The 16,321-nt window shown below is 39.3% G+C and overlaps 1 protein-coding gene across 3 annotated transcripts in view; it reads right to left on the bottom strand.

Annotated features, from left to right (window-relative positions):
* Positions 1-16,321, bottom strand: part of SYT9 (synaptotagmin 9) — a 66,869-nt gene that overhangs the window by 31,271 nt on the left and 19,277 nt on the right. For all 3 annotated transcript variants that reach the window (XR_005257086.1, XM_038138310.1, XM_038138311.1), the window contains exons 2-3: positions 4,838-5,189; positions 2,249-2,795 (exon numbers count right to left, since the gene is read on the bottom strand). Coding sequence is in view for 2 of the 3 variants with exons in the window: in XM_038138310.1 (XP_037994238.1) it covers positions 2,249-2,795; positions 4,838-5,189 (899 nt within the window). In the remaining variant the exon portion in view is untranslated. The remainder of the gene's footprint in view (positions 1-2,248; positions 2,796-4,837; positions 5,190-16,321) is intronic.

Genomic DNA, 16,321 nt, shown 5'->3' with positions numbered 1-16,321 from the left:
CCTTCAGTGACTTTGCCCAGCATTCTTCTGTTCTCTTTATTATTATTTGAAACAAGACGACGTTCAAATATGAATTATTGAAAACTTGTTACAGTTGATACAGTTTTGGTTTGCAACCATAAACTTCCCAATGGGGCTCAAAACTTTGCCAAAATTTCTTCCTGAGTTTCACTAAAGCTGCCTGCTGGCCTGGAGAGCAGCCACAGGAGGATTCACTGCAGCAGCCTCACCGAGTAGCCCTGGATCAGGATCCAGCTTCTGCTGTCAGGCTGAGAGATATCTCAGCTACACAGACAAGAAAATGGGCTGAAACTTGGTTTCTTAAATGATGTGTGGAGTATTTCTCATAACCTCATGGAATGAATTCTAACCTTTGAAATTTCGGAAATGTTAATTGGTAAGCCGGGTACTCCACACTTCCATTTATCTGCTACTCTTATCTCAGAACTCACAATACCCAAAATTGGATGTGTCTCCTATGTGCCATGAGTCACTTGCTTTGAAAAGGCCTCTGTTAGCTGGAAAGCCAGTGACAAGTCTAGATGGCAGGTCGTGTGTTCTGTTTGGATAAACAGGGTTCCACTTCATGGGAGAATTGGTATCAGGAGGAATTAATAAATGACTCATGTTGCAGTCCTGAATTTCATTTCATTTCAGATGTTACAGAAAATCTGAATATAAATGATATGCTGCATCACTTTTGAAATTTGGAAGAAGTGATTCAAAAGAAAATACCAGATCCAATCTTCTGCCTAAGTTAAAGCAGGGGAAAATGACCCGTTCATATCAAAGCAGCCCCAGTGTGCGTGCACATTCAGCTTTCAGTTGACTGTGAAAAATGAAGTTGATCTTTGGACACTTAATGCTGTTTGAAGGCAGCCTTTCACTTGCAATGACTGTCATCTGCTCTGTCACATCCTTACTCTTCCCTTGCAGCTGAAAAGCAGTAACTTCTCCTACAAAAGCCAGATTTATCCTTCCTGTCACCAAGTGTCCGTGCCCCTGCTCTGTACACCCCACCGAGCTTGTGCTGCTGCTGCACTTCCATCCTCTTGTGGGACAGGATTGTGCACAGAACTCTCCTTAAAGCTTGGAAAATATCCATTTTCATAAAGAATTTTTCAAGGGAAAAAACAACTAATCAATTTGGCCTTTATTATGGGCATGTTACCAGACCACCGAGGTATAAGGTGAGGGTCTGAATTCAGGCAAGTTATTTGTCTCAGAACATCCTGTACTTTTCAATGACTTCTTATCCCCAGCTAAGCAGATGTTTCAGTGCTTTCCTGAACCGAGGTCTAACAAACTTACCCTTTGATCTTACTGCTAATGATGTCTGGTTTATTTGACTCTAAAATGTGCACTCCACTGGAATGTGGCTTGACACAGCAAATGAAATGTTTCCTGACACTTGGCACTGGTGCCTTCACCCCTGTGGATTTCGGCAATGTATCATTCTCACTGAGGGTCTGTCCTCCTGAGGATGCGTGGGATTCATCTCTAATGGCATTACAAGGAGGTTGGCTCCTGCTCTGAGTAGAAAGTTCCTTCTTTTTTGGAAGAAATTTCCATGATTTTATACCATATCCCTGTTTGGATTCCTGCACAGAACTTGATAACAGAGACTTAGGGATAACTGAAATCCAGACTTCTAAAATTCATTCCTCATTTCCCTGGGAATACAGAGATGCCAAACAAAGAGTTAAACCAATTCAGTGTGTTAAACCATTCAGGGCTTTCATGGAACAGCAATGTCTGAACTCTGTTTGGCTGGATTGTAGCTCTGGGGTTTTCTGACTTTATGAGAATAAAGTCTTCAGTCTTTTGAAGAACTGAAGATTGCTACATAAGAAATGTTGAATCTGCAGTTCTGGCTCATTAGTGTGCTGTAAGTTACATAAAAAATCATGCAAAGTAGGAAGACAGGCAAAATAAGAAAAGTAATATTTCCTTAAGTAAGTTTCAGATTAAGTAAGATTAAAACATTTTCCAGCATTTCTGCCCTATCAGCAGGGCAGTGACTAAACCCACTGTCTCCTACATAAAACATTGTTTAATATATTCAAAGAACAAGAAATGAGGACTGAAAATGTACTGTCAATTTCCCTGGATTAAGGTCAAAGCTTGAGAAAGAGAGAGAATAGAGTATTTTCCTTCAGAAATTCAACAGACAATTTCAGTTTTAATCAGATTAGGGAAAGAAAGCCAGAAACAAATAAAATTCAAAAAGAAGAATTATAATACTTACATTGGTGACATATTCAATATCCTTCCAAATATTACATTCCCTGGGAAAATCTGCCAAATCTAAAAAATTATCCACTACCACTTGGCCAATCAAGTCGTGCCTGGAGAATCTGTCAAAGTCATACACAGAGAAATGGAGTTTCCTTGTGTTGAGATCATTGTAGGGGACAGTAAATAAAAAAACTTCATCAAATACTGGATTTAGGGTCTTTCTGTGCACTTTAGTCTGGTGTTTTGTTTTCCTGTCGGGGAGCAGATATATCTTCACGTACGGATCTGAAGTTCCAGAGAAGTCCTTTGCCGGCAGGTTGACGGCCTTGTGGATCTTCACTATCAGCTGCTCTAGATCACAGTCATACTTGAGGATGAAGTTGAGTTTTCCACAGGCCTTGCTGTTACTCCTCCGGCCCTCGTCCGTGTCCAGCGATCTCTGCTTGTACAGCTCTGGCTTGATGCGGCCGATGCCCGTCAGCTGCTCCTGCTTCTGCACCTGCTGGATGTTGAAGTCAGGGTTGGACAGGTTGAGCTGTCTCCGGAGCGAGTTGTGCCTTAAAGCCAAAAAGAAAGAATTGAAACAGGTTGTGCATACACGCTGAGGATCCTGCTCACTTCTGGCGTTTCCGTGAGGTACGACGGGGTCGGGTTTTTAACAAAGGGATAAACTCTGAGACCCAGCGTTTGTGAGAGCTGAACTTCAGCACCAGACTGCTAATGCCACATCAGTGTCTGCTACCATGTCTCAAGCTGGGCTGAAATGGTTTGCTGATCACCCCAACAATTGTTTTCCTTTTTCTCTCATACCTGATGTAATAAACTCTGCAGTACTTAGGCTGAAAAGCTCCTTTACTTTCATTAGCTGAGGATAAGAAAGTTGCTTTTAGCTTTGGTCCAGTGAAATTTAATAATTCACACTTACTGTGACTGAAATTTTTTCCTTCATGGATGGTAAAAAAAAATCAAATTTGCAACCCCTGTTGAGGTAGGGAGAGGTGAAAGTGAAAGTTGAATTAGGTAAAAGCCTAATCTTCTATGAGTTCATTTTATTGTCCTATTCATATGCAGCAATCACTCAGTGTATAGGAGCACCAGGAGCTCAGGTTGAACACAGAAAGAGCATGTGGAAAATGCTAGCACAGGATTAATCCAAAGCTATCTATATTGAATGTAATCAGCAAGAGTTCCTCTGCTATAATTGTTCATTCATTCCTGGTAAATATCTGTTTACCCATGCTTAAAGCAGGAACAGCCTCTTATGTGCTATCCTAATTTTTTTTTCTCTTGTTGCATAATAAATACATAATCTTACGGCTCTACATTAGTCATTTCCAGGATAAAATATTATCATGTCACCAAAGAAAAAAAAGATTCAACCCTTAAGCTCCTCACGGCAGTGAGAGGCACAGAATATCCTGAGGAGGAATAAAAAGAAGAGGCTAGCAAAGAGCCACTGGGCTAGTGCTGTACCTTCTCCAACTGAAGTGCATGTGCTTTGACTCAGATATTTACTGGCTCTTCACATGCCGATCCTTATTCTTGCTGTATGAAACATAACCCTTTTTTCACCTGCCCCTGCACACACTCTCAGCCTCCCCCTTTCCTCTTCCCTCGTGTACTGGTTTTCCAATTTCCCTGGAGATTCCACTGGCTCGTGTTCCGTCACTCTTCCCCCGAAAATCATGATTGTGGCTAAAATCTATGATTTTTTTAATCCTATTTCTAACTCTTGCAGGAGTTTCATTAGCTTGCCCTACTTTTCTTTGGAAAAATCTTTGAGGAGATATTACTGAATGTTCAGCACCAGCGCTAAGTGCAAATGAACATGCTCTACAAGCTAAATCTAGGCTGTACTGGTGCTTTTAAGGGATGCAGAGCTCTGTGTTATCCAGCTCCTGAGGGAAAAGCACCAATGAGACAGTAGTTGTGATGTCTTAGGATTTTAGCTTTTACAGTTATATTTTATATATAGACATATTATATATATCCATATATTTGTTACCCTGCAATTCTTCAGTGTGTAACCCTAAACTCCATATAGTGTTAGCTACTGTTCTCCCAGTTTGGTCAGGCAGAACAATTCCTCTCCAGGCCTGGCAATCAAGGACTCCTCACTGTCTCAGGCACCGAGAGACGGAAACAAAAGTGAGTTGGGGGCAGCAAACTGGGGGTAAATTACTTCATAACCTGAAGCTGTAATTGGAAGATTAACCCCCAATAGGCAAATGGACCAAACTTATCAAAGTATGAAAACCTGTGACCCGTCGTCCATTTTGGGTATAGTCCCTGGGGTGGCTTTGTCTGCCCAAAATGTACCTGAAGGCCTTTCAATAAATACAACTGCATTTTATTCCCTTAATTTTGTCTGGCCTTTGTTTTTAGGTAGTCCCAAAAAGGCATCAGTTGCAAGAAAAGTGGAATAGGATTGTGATCCTGTCGCTTCGACCCACAAGGTTTGTGCACCTCAGTGAACAACTTCTGTATATATGTATTTTTAAAGGAACGTGGTGAGAAAATTATACCCTTTTTTTAGATCAGCGTGCCATGCTTTTTGGGCTGTATTCACGAATAACAGAGACAAATGGGAGTTACTGACCGGGCAGACGAGGTGGGCTCGGTGGTCTGGCGCTGCATCCGCACATTTGGCACGCAGTTCTCCTTGGCTCCTGCCTGGGTGTCCAGCGGCAGGTCCGGGGAGGTGTGGCTGATCTTCATGGAGGCCTCGGGGTAGGCGGCGGGCTGCCCCAGGTACTCCTCGCTGTAGTCGCGCTCATTGGCGTCCGCGTCCGCGTAGTGCAGCGGCTCCTGCTTGCTGTCCTTGTTCCCGAAGGGCAAACCCCGCTCCCGCCACGGGATCCAGCACAGCTTCCAGGACACGAACAGGGACACGCCAAACAGAGCCAGGCCACAGGCCGTGACAACCAGGGACAGCAGGCTTATGGAGATATCTGCAAACGACAGAAGCGCATCCCTGTCACGCCTCGGCGCTCCGCGGAGCTCGGCGTCTCCAGAGTGCCAACAGGGCGCCCAACACCTCTGGACTGCAAATTAAATTCTGGTCCCTGCAACAGTCATAAAATTATTAAAAGTTCTAATTTCTTTCCCCCCCAAGGGGGAAAAAAAAAGTTTGGAATTCAGTATAAGACTTGAACCTAGCTTAAAATTATCGTCCAAAAGGTGGGTGGGATTAAAGGTCATTTTAAATCTGAAAAGGGTTGTTCACTTGCTCACTCAACTTCCTGTTGATGAAAAAGCTGTGCCTGCAGTATATTTTATGCTTTTGGGGTTTTTTTTCTTTCCATATAGTGCAGTTTCCTCCACCTGTTTTGCCAGTTCTTGCTAGCTTCTCTTCCAGAGCCTGTATTAGGCTTAAACACCATGAAAATATGCACACAAGCACCTCCGTGACATGAATTTTTAAAGTATTTCACTGCTGTATCTTGGTTTATTATTTTAATTCCATTCCATATAATTTTAGACTCATTCCTATATTTGCAAATTATTTCTGACTATCAATGCATGGCTTGCTCTTCGTAATTTAATTAGGATGCCAATATCTCTTCAAAACTGATGTTTTACTGGATTTTTTAACTCCAAAGGCCCTTTCTTTTCTTTTTCCAAACTTCTGATATAAAAAGGAATGTGCAGATGAGTTTTCTGTTGTTTTTCCCCACATTTCCAGCATTATCCCACTCCATCAACAGAAATAAGTTACTGGGAGTGGGTTTTGCTATGTTTTGCTTCAAGTTGCAGGTTGGGAAAATGACTCAGTGGAACAGCTGTTTTTGTGGTTACAATGTTTTTGAAATGAATCTCTCTGTGGATTACACAATACATCATGCCTTGAACACAATTAGTGAGGATTCTATTTTACTGCCTTAAATTATAAACACAAGCTGATCAAAGCAATTTTTCACACTGCGTGTAGGTTCAGAGTGTCAGGCTGCATCTCTCTAAGCAAACAGCTAGCCTGAATTCTCAAAGGATGGCAGAAGGTTGAAACGTACTGCTTCTACTAAGACAATTATTTAAAAATGACAATTCAGATGAAACAGCCCTGGTCCATTCCAAAATAAAAATAACATTTTTTTAAAAAGTGGAAAAGTCAATACCTTCTGCCCCTGCTGTGAGTCTCATTCTCACCAGCCAGACAGATTAAATTTCCACAGTGGGGGGAGTGACACTGCAATCCATTTCACACAGGAGCTGTCCAGTTTATTCTGCATGCTGCAAACCAATTTCAAACAATTTTAGCCAGCATGGCCCTTTCTGTCCTTCTCCGGGTCATATCAAGACAAAGCTCATTAACAGTGGGGACAGCACAGCAGCTGCTTGGAATTACAGCAAAGAGTTTTTCAGGGCTAAAATTAATTAAAGAAATTCCTCCCATGCATAAAAGGGAATTTGGGAGAGAGTGGAATGGTAGTTCTTGATAATTTTTGAATATTTATTGGTAAACAAATCTGGCCGTGGAGGCAGAGCACAAACTCCTTTTGATTAAAAAGCTGAGGATCAAGGATGAAGAAGTGAAAAAAGGCCTTTAGAATAAAGTAATTTGTCTTGGATTCCCTGGAGAAGAAGCAAGAAATACATGAGAGGTCTGCAAAAAGGCCATTTTTTTTCAAAGAACTGATTCAAGTAAATGACCCAGCATTGAAAGAAATGAGAAACGTGGAGTTATCAGAAGCAGACAGAAGATTACAAGGTGAGAACAGAAGACTGCCCAATGATAAGGGTGTGCGAATATGAAGGTGAGGAACATTTTGAAAAGTAGACCAGCAGTCCCCTACCCCACCTTGAAGATGACTTCAGCAGAGGAAGTTTTCTAGAGAACAGACACTGTGAGAAGAAACACATGAGGGAAATATGAACTGTTTTTCATTTGGAGAGTCTGGGGGGCTTTAATGACATCTGTAACACCATCATCTCACAGCTTGCTTGCAGAGAAGCTGGGCAGTAAACAGTGCAGGTCACAGCAGGAGAGAGGAGTGTTTATCCATCATCTTGGTTTCACTTCTTCCTGACTCCTTTGTGTCAGGAAGAAGTTTTTGTATAAGATTTTTGTCTCTGTGGGTGGAAAAGAGACCAGCACGTATCCGTCTTGCTCCTGTGGAAGACAGCAGACTAAAGGGTAGTGCTCTAAGCTTTTCCCTTTCATCAGACAGTAATTTTCACATCCTGTGTGCCTGGCAGGCAATTTTCAACAGCAGTGCAGATCCATGGTGAACATCTGAGGTGAGCACAGTCCCACGTGAAGAGATTTTTGGCTGCATCCCTGAGCTGCTTTTCTATTAGCCACTTGTACTGCTCCATACTGTATTTTCCATGTAATTTTTACTCCATCTTTCCAGATGTCTCAGTTTTTCTAAGCCTGTTTATCTGTATTCTCCTGTGGTAGCAGTACTCATCTGATGCCAGTGATTTCCTCTGCTTTGTAATGAGAGCAGGGTAAGTCTTTACTACTTTGTCCTCACAGAAATGAAATCTGCAGCACAGAAAGTGTTCCTCAGAAATCCAGCTGCTTCTGAACTCCCTCTGTGAATGCCATGATGCCAGCCAAGCATCTTGATATGAATCCAAGTCAAAATTTCATAGTTCTACCTCAAATTCCAGCATGTCAGAATACTTGGATTATAGCATATTGATCATGGCATGTTCCTGCTGGACAATGTGCTCCCCTCTAGCAAAGGAGGCCTTTGGATAGACAGAAAACAAGAGAACAGACCTTTAGGGTGGCCCCAGATGAAATATTCTTGAAACTTGGTAGCTGTCTCTAATTCTTTGTCTATTGAGACTGTGACTCAGGAGAGGCACTGCCACTATTTCCATGCAGCTCCAACAACCAGGAAATTCATCTATGGTTTCCAGGAAGGACAGAGGCTCTCTGAATATCTTACTCATGGCATTGTCTTACAGATATTCTGATGCAATAATCAATTTTTGACCAGGCGTCCATGTTTCAATCCCTTTTATTCTACTGACTTCCACCTCATTTATCTACTATGTTTATCAGCATCATTTTTTCTGTTGTTGTTTTTTTGGTTTTTTGGGTTTTTTTTTTTTTTGGTTGGTTGGTTGGTTTTTCTTGTTGTTTGTTTGGTTTTGGTTTGGTTTTTTTGGTAGCAATCACAAGGTTAAAAATGATGTGGAAATAGCAAATGAAATGGAGTTTTCTACCTGTGGATCTCACTGTGAGCTGTTACCACAGACTGGAGAGATGAACGTGGCCTTTCTGTCTGTGACAGATTTTATTACAGTCAGTGAGATAAAAAATCCTCAGCCCTTTTATCAAAAAGACACAGTTTGGGCATTCCTGAATGCTGAATCTTTTTACATTTTTTTACTTACATTTTAAAGTAGATCTGTTACACAGAAAAGAAAAATCCCACTTTTTATGTCAAGGAATGTATGATAGGAATATAAATTGTCTTGTCTTCAGATTCTCCTATTAAAGAGAATCACAGAACCTTTGGAGAAGGGACCCTGCAGATCATTTAGTTCACCTCTCTGCCCAAGCAAGGTCACCTCACACAGAATAAGCCCAGATGTAATTTCTCCAAAGATGGAGAGCTCCCCAGCCACTGTGGGCAACCTATTCCAAAGCCTGCGAGCCACCAAGCAGGTTCATAGCATAATCTCACTTTTGCATGGATGAAATACTAAGTGGGTAACATTTTTTAGATCCCAATAACCAAAATTTCAGTAATGTTGTAAGACATGGCTGCACTTTGTAGATTATCTAGGAAAAAAGGAAATTAAATTATGCTTCTATTTATATTTCAAAGGTTTTTAGTATAGATCCAGTGAACATAAACTTTTATATTGAATTTGAATAAAATCATAGATTGTTCTAGAAGAATTTGAATTGTCTTGAACTTTAACATACATGGTGCATGAGTGTTGTTCAGATGGGAGGCTGCAGGACCAGAGATAAATGTGTAATGATTCCATTCAAATACTGACGGTACCACATTGCAAGCCTGTGACTTGTTTTTTTTTCTGGAATAAATGGTTGTGCTTTACCCTCTAAAACTCTGATGCTGAAAAGTCTCACCAAAACATCAGACAAGCAAAACACAGAAATGTGGTGGCTTTGTCTTTTCATATGTGAAACGAGGATTGAAGTAATTTTTTTCTCCTTCTTGTATTTATTAAGTTACCATTTGGATTACTAAATTTTATACAAAATAAAATATCTAAATTAGCCAACAATGGGAAAGGTCAATAGCTAATGCAGATCAATTTATGTGTCTAGACATGCAATTGGAGTTGTGGAGCCAAAAAGCACAAATTAAGCTGTTTGGATTTGTCTGGCTCCAAAAGATTCAAATAAGAGCCAACATATGATAAATAAAAAACAACTGAACGGGCAATTTCTCATCATCCAGGCACAGAGAGGACATTTAATCAAAGGAACTGCCGATCAATAATGTAATTATTTAGACAATCAAGTTGTAGGTTGCCTGGATGTGACCGGTGTTGTACCAAATGAACTCCTTTCCCAACAAACTGGCTGTAATTTGGTTTAACTTGAAGCTGAATGAGTTTTACTAGAAATCCTAACTGGGAGAGCTCTTTACACATTCTTGTCAAAGTACAACAGGCTTTCTTTTCTCTGCTGATTTACTCTCCTGTTTTTTATTAAAATGACTATCCCAATATTCCAGAAGTATTGTAATATACAATTGATCTGTTGGGTGAAGTTTGGCTAGCAAGTGGTGAAACAAATCTTAGCAATTCTAAATCTTGCAATACAGATGTTTTTAGTCCAAGAGAAGCAATCTTTCCCTATTTATACCCAACGAATTGCAAAAGGCATTCAAATAAAATAATGAAGTAAATTTTTTTCCTGAATAATCATATTACTAGAATATAGGATATATTGGGACAGATCAATCTTTGCAAATATTATTCTGTCCAAATTCAGTGGAAATTTCAAGCTGTCATTTCCTGAGGGGAAAAAATATTACTCTTTTCATTACTTTTTTTGTTGTTTGGGGGGAGGTATTAAGGAATATGTTTAGAAGTCTGGTTTCTGGAAAAACAATGAAAACATCAGTGCCTATTTCTGAAATCTTAGCTGTGCTTCCGACCATCTAAATTGTTCTTCTTTTGTGCAAATACATCCATGGAGGATTAGCAGCCATCATTCAGCTCAGTAGTTGTACTGCAAGAGCAACTGTTTTTTTTTTTTAACCTTAAACCCTAAAACCTTAAATTTTTAAACCTAAAACGTAAGTTTTTAAACCCCTAAGTTTTTACACCTAAAACCCTAAGTTTTGCAGAGGAGAAGTGTTAGGATCAAGTACCTGAAGCAGTTTTAGCCTGGCATTGCACTGTAGTTTCCTCTGTGCTTCACAAGTTTCCTTAATTAACATAACTGGCACTTGTTCAGGATGGAAGGTGTCCCTTGGCAAAGACTCCTGGGACAGAGGAATAATTCTCAGCTAATCTATTCTTCTCTGAAATGCTGTTAATTATCCTTAATACTCTGTTTAGAAACTTTCAGTGCAATTCTTTGAAGGGAGGCAGCTGAAAAGCAAGGGAATGAATCTCAGGTTAAATTCATTTTATAACACGTACATGCTCCAGCTGTGCCTGACCCTGACATTTATGAGTGTGGACCAACAAACCAGGCCTAAATGAGATCAGTGTCAGGGCTTCACATGGTAGTAACATTCTCCATGCTCTGAAAATGTATTTGTACCTGCGTCTCACTGCTATTTCAGGCTGTTATTAGCTTTTAGTGATTTTTTTTTATTCCCTGGTTGTGTGTTCTACATCTTCTAGGTAGGCTTTAGGGTATGTAAAGCTCTTGTGTTGGTTAAGTCACTGTTCTAATCCTCTGAGTGACTTGCATGTCTTTTTATTCCTGAAAAGTGTTACAAGTTCCAGTTTATCAGTGTGTGTTTTCTCTTCACCTGCTCTGCTATGGTTACAAATTTGTTTAATGTTTTTTCCAGGTACTGTTTAACATTAACTAAGTCTCATAAATATAATCCTAGGACTTCACCAACGTACTTATCAATTCGTTTAAATCTACATAAATTTCACAGCACAATTACAATATGAAATCAGAATTACTAAATGGCCATAAAGATATTCACAATAACAAAGCAAAAACAGTAAGAGACTTGTTTGTGCAGAGTATTTTTCTAACAGGAATCGCTGTGATACAACTCAAAACTGACATAAGATTGACACAATAGTTTATTGATAAGGTCAGAAGACTAAAGTTTTAAGCAAAAAAACCCCAAAAAACCAAAACCAAAACAAACAAACCAACAAAACCTAAAGCAAATTGTTCATGGACATTAAATAACAAGAAAAAAGTACTCAAAACACAGTAAATTACACCTTTTTTGTTTCGCAAAAAGGAAGTTTTGCTCATTAAGATGAAAAGTTATGTAAGCAGAATGTCTTGTTTGTAATTCAGGTAAGGTCATTTCATACTTAGATTGTTGATTAATTACAATTGAGATTGTATGTGAACTTGTTCTAAGAAGAATTTATTACTGTTTGCACAGCGGATCTCTAATATATTTAGTCTGCATTAATGTGAATATCTTTGACAACTTAGCTGACACATAATACTGTGCTACAGTTTGTAAGTGACAAAAAAGCCTTCACTAATCAGACAGCAGGCTGCATGAGCAGTGAATTTTAAAGACAGAGTTGAGAGGAGTCGTATGTCCAAGGGCTTGCATTCTTCCCTGCCATCCTGCAGCAGTATCTACTGACAAAGAATGATGCTGTTCCTCTGGTGGAAATGAAATCTTCTGCTCCACGTGTGACATGGCCACAAAGTGCAGTAGAAAAAACAATTATTTATGTCTGCATATACACGGCTGCAGTAAGATTTTCCCAGGTTCCCCTGCCTCATTCTTGCTTCTTTTTGCTTAGTATTGATTTCTCTTTCAATACACACTCCACACAACTGATAAAATGTGCAAAATTACTGTATACCTGTGGATTTCTAACACCGAGTGTAAAAAATTATAAACTGGGGAAAAAAAATCCATAAATTAAAATATAACAGAAGAGAGGACAGCAGTTCTAAAGACACCAGGTCAGATTTTCAAGTCCTCTGTGTATGGAGATGGCTTTAATGGCTCTATTTTACTCTGCTAGGAAGAATCATGGGGAGTGATACATCTGCAGGACAGGAAAAGTAGCTGAAGCAAAGGAACACGAAATCTTCTAAAAGCCATTTGGCATTTGAGGCATGCTTGTGTCTTAGCTAAAAGGGAAAGGTGGTGATATTACTAGTGGAAAGGAAATTTTGGGGGTACACACCCACACTGCAAATTCCTGTGTTCATCAGTCCCGTGAGGTCCTTCACAGTGAGCAGTTGTGCTCTGCAGGATTAAAGTTCCTGTGACTTGTTCTGCTTATTCTTTGCATGTGTTAAATCACAGAATCAGGTTATTTATTACAAGAAAACAATTAATATGCTACACTTTGACTTTCTTTTTTCTTGCAGGACCCTTCACAAAGTGAGCAGAGCTGTTAATTAATGTTTTGCAAGTGTTTACCCTGGCTTTTTTTTACAGTATGCAAAGTAGAAGTTGATACAGTAATTGAAGAATTTAACTTCTCATCTAGTTGAACAAAATGACTAGTCACTTTTGGCAAATACTGTGTATGCTCCCTCATTAGCAGAGTGAAAGGTTTTAATAGCAAAATGAATGATGGAGAATGAATAAGGAATAACCTAAGAGAAATTTTCCAGCAGAAATTTTTTTGGACAAATTGCGTGTGTTAAAAATTATGAAACCGTCAAGATTTGTGAATATTTTAATGACTAAGCCATCCGAGCACACATTAATCTTGAATATTATGACCCTATGAATAATAATGAAGAGAAATTGCCATTTATTTCTGCACTATATAGCCAGCAGCAGGAAGCCCCCAGGTTATGGAAGAGCAAACAGCTCGTTTGAACAGTGCCAAAAAGCTCCAAGTTCCATTATAGTCCTTGAAAGCCCAGTAAGATGCAATAATAGTAAAGTGTTTTAGAGTACGAGAGGAAATGACAGAGCAGCATTTCATTTCCCATTTGTACGAAACTGTACAGTAATATTCTCCCAAAGTGCTCAAAACAACAGCTAGAGAGATCATAAAATCATAGGATGGTTTGGGTTGGGAGGGACCTTAAAGATCCAACTCCTCTGCCACGGGCAGGGCCATCTTCCAAAATTTGTGAAATTAAACTAATACAAAGGACTGGGAGACGTGGACAGGGCACTAAAGAGTATGAAGGGCTGCTTGAGCTTCAACAACAACATTTAAGTTTCACATTAATACCTAAAGACTAAATAGATATACACAAATCTATAACCTGATGAATATGATTAACAGATACTTTCACAGAGGCAGACAAATGGTTAATAGGAGTTGTGTTGCTCATATAGTTCTAGTCAAAAATCTGTATTTTCCTTTCCAACTTCCAACCTTTTTCCTTCTAGAAGCAGTGAATTTAACATGCCAGTGGTCTCTCCTTCTCTATAACCTTATTAAGTCTAGTGGAAACCCTTAGCCTTTCTGATTCTGAATAACCTAAAAAAAAATCTATTTTTGAACCTTTCTTAATTTTTAGTTGTATTTTTGGTTTGGTTTTTTTTTTAATAAATATGTAAGAAATAAGATAGTATTACTTTTCTGGACAATTTACATAGAGTAGAAGTGCAAGTTTCTCTTGAAAGTCAGATTGCTTGCAATGGAAACGAGGTCAATTATTTCATTAGCTTCCTTTTCAGAATCAACGACCCTAAGCCTACATTATGGGAGTCTGGCACTTCACAGTGGTTCAATATTTACAATACTTGCTTTACATTTAAGGAAGAGCCAAAATTCATTTGCTTTCTCTATACTGGCAGATCAGAAAAAGGCTGTCACAAGTGTTGAAACCTCACAAGGGACTTCAAGAAAGTTGCCTGCATAGACTGAGATGGATGAAGAGGAACTTTATCGCTTATTACCATCACAAATCACTAACATCTTAAGCTGATTAAATAGCCTGATTTTTCTTTTAAGAGGGGGTTGCTGGCACAAAGGGAAATAAAGGCAGCCTTGAAAGCATTTATCTTTCTCAGATGAGGAGCCAGATGCACTGCAACACTCAGATTGACTCCTGTTACAAATATTTCAGCCACAGATAATGTATTCTGGGTCTGTTGTTCTTTGTGAACTTAGGGTTCCCACTTTATAAAAGGAAGATTTTTGGGCTGATCCATAAGTATTAGAGTGTGATGAAAGCCTTACTGGCAGGGATATTTACTACTAGGAAAGATAATGAATTAATAATTTACCATGAAATCATGTCTACTATGAATTCACTGTTAGGAAAAAAAATATGGAATATTTTTTTTTCAATTTGTACTCCACTGATGGAGAGCAAAAGAAATAGCTTAAGACTTTCAGAATTATGAGTGGATAATTCTGGAAGTCATAAAATCATAGAATCATTTGGCTTGGAAAAGATCCTTAAGATCAAGTCCAAATGTCTTGTCTGTCAACAGCACTGTCTAAGAGAAAACTGCAGAACAGATATGAAAACAGAGAAAATCAAGAGAAATCTGAAGTGAAACATCTTAGGAATGCAGGAGCTAAAGAACAGAACTGAGAAACAGATTTGATAATATTATCATTCAGACTGCTCTTCTGCTTTTTCATTCCTAGACATGGATTATTTTAAAGCTGAGATGCTCTTGGAAGCCTTCCTAATTTTGGAAAATCTGAATATGGAAAAGAACTTCAACTTGCTTATTTTTGCAAAGCATATACTAAAGAATGTATGCTTTGAGTAAGATTTGAATAGATCTGGATTGCTGTTTTCTTGGGTTTAATTGTACAGCCATGCAAGACATTTTATTTAAAAGCAATCTGTAGAAAGAACAAGTAGCAACAACTCTTGTAAACAGAACAATTTTTTATGAACTGAATCATTTCGTGTTGTATTTAGTTGTGAATGTGAAATTGAAACTGGACAGCTTGAGGGGTTTTTCTTCTTGTATTTCTCACTCCACAGTGGGCAGGAGGCATCCAATTCTGCAGCTTTCTCAGGGAACACCAAACTGCAGGTAGTGTAGTTCACTGAGGGATGAATTCAGGGCTTTACTCTCTACAGCTGCTGATTTAAGCACTTTGATTGAGCTGTGATAGATTAAAAAGAGGAAAAAAAATCGCGATGATAATAAAGCTGAACCATGCATCAGTGAAGCAACCATGGGATTGCTGCTCTCCAACATAAATGGCAGAGTTCACGGATGGGATGCAAAACTTCTGTCAGTGACTCAGGAAGATTAGTGTATTAACATGCCCTTAAATTTTCTGAGTCAAGCTGGGCACCTATACCTGGAGAAACATGGCCCTGCCACGCAGCCAAAGGGGCACACTCAACAAATCACTTACTGTGAAAAGGTCAGGAGCTGCTGAGAACCTGCTGGATTCATAAGGAAAACACATCTTTAGAAGGAGACAGGTGGGGGACAAGGGACAAAGATGAGACTTTGTTTAACCCTACATGCTGCCAACCCTGATCCCTCTGGTACCTCCCTGTTAACAACACCCATAGCTTTGCACCCATAGAAAAATAAACCAGAAATGCCACAGAACAGTATCAATAACTAATTCTTTAAGGCTAGAAATTCTGGCAACCATCAAGACGAAGACATTTCAGCATTTATGAAAAACAGCCTATTTTTGCCCTTCTGCCTCTATGTAAAACCAGACAGTTTCCAACAAATGCAGTTCTGCAGAAGGGCCTGCTGTCCTAAAAGTTAATTTATTTTTCATTCATCTCGACATAAAGGTCAAGATAGTAATGCTTCAGCATTTCAGGGTTTTAAGGCTGATGGTAACTTCACCAAACACATTAGCCTTGCATCTCTCTGGGGGTTTCAAAAGCTGCAAAGGGCCTGGTAGATTTTGTAACTAAGAAAAACAGGAGGCGTTTTTATTTTAGTTATTTAAAATCACTGTGAGCTACAAGTCAAGAAACCTCTGAACACCAGGCTCTAAGGCCACAGAAAGGATCAGAAGCTCTTATGCTCATACAAAAAGTCATTTAGCAATGGCT

This window comes from Motacilla alba, chromosome 5 (assembly GCF_015832195.1).
Source record: "Motacilla alba alba isolate MOTALB_02 chromosome 5, Motacilla_alba_V1.0_pri, whole genome shotgun sequence".
Taxonomy (NCBI): domain Eukaryota; kingdom Metazoa; phylum Chordata; class Aves; order Passeriformes; family Motacillidae; genus Motacilla; species Motacilla alba.
Note: the sequence above shows the minus strand (reverse complement) of the source record. Positions and strands in the feature narration are given on the sequence as shown.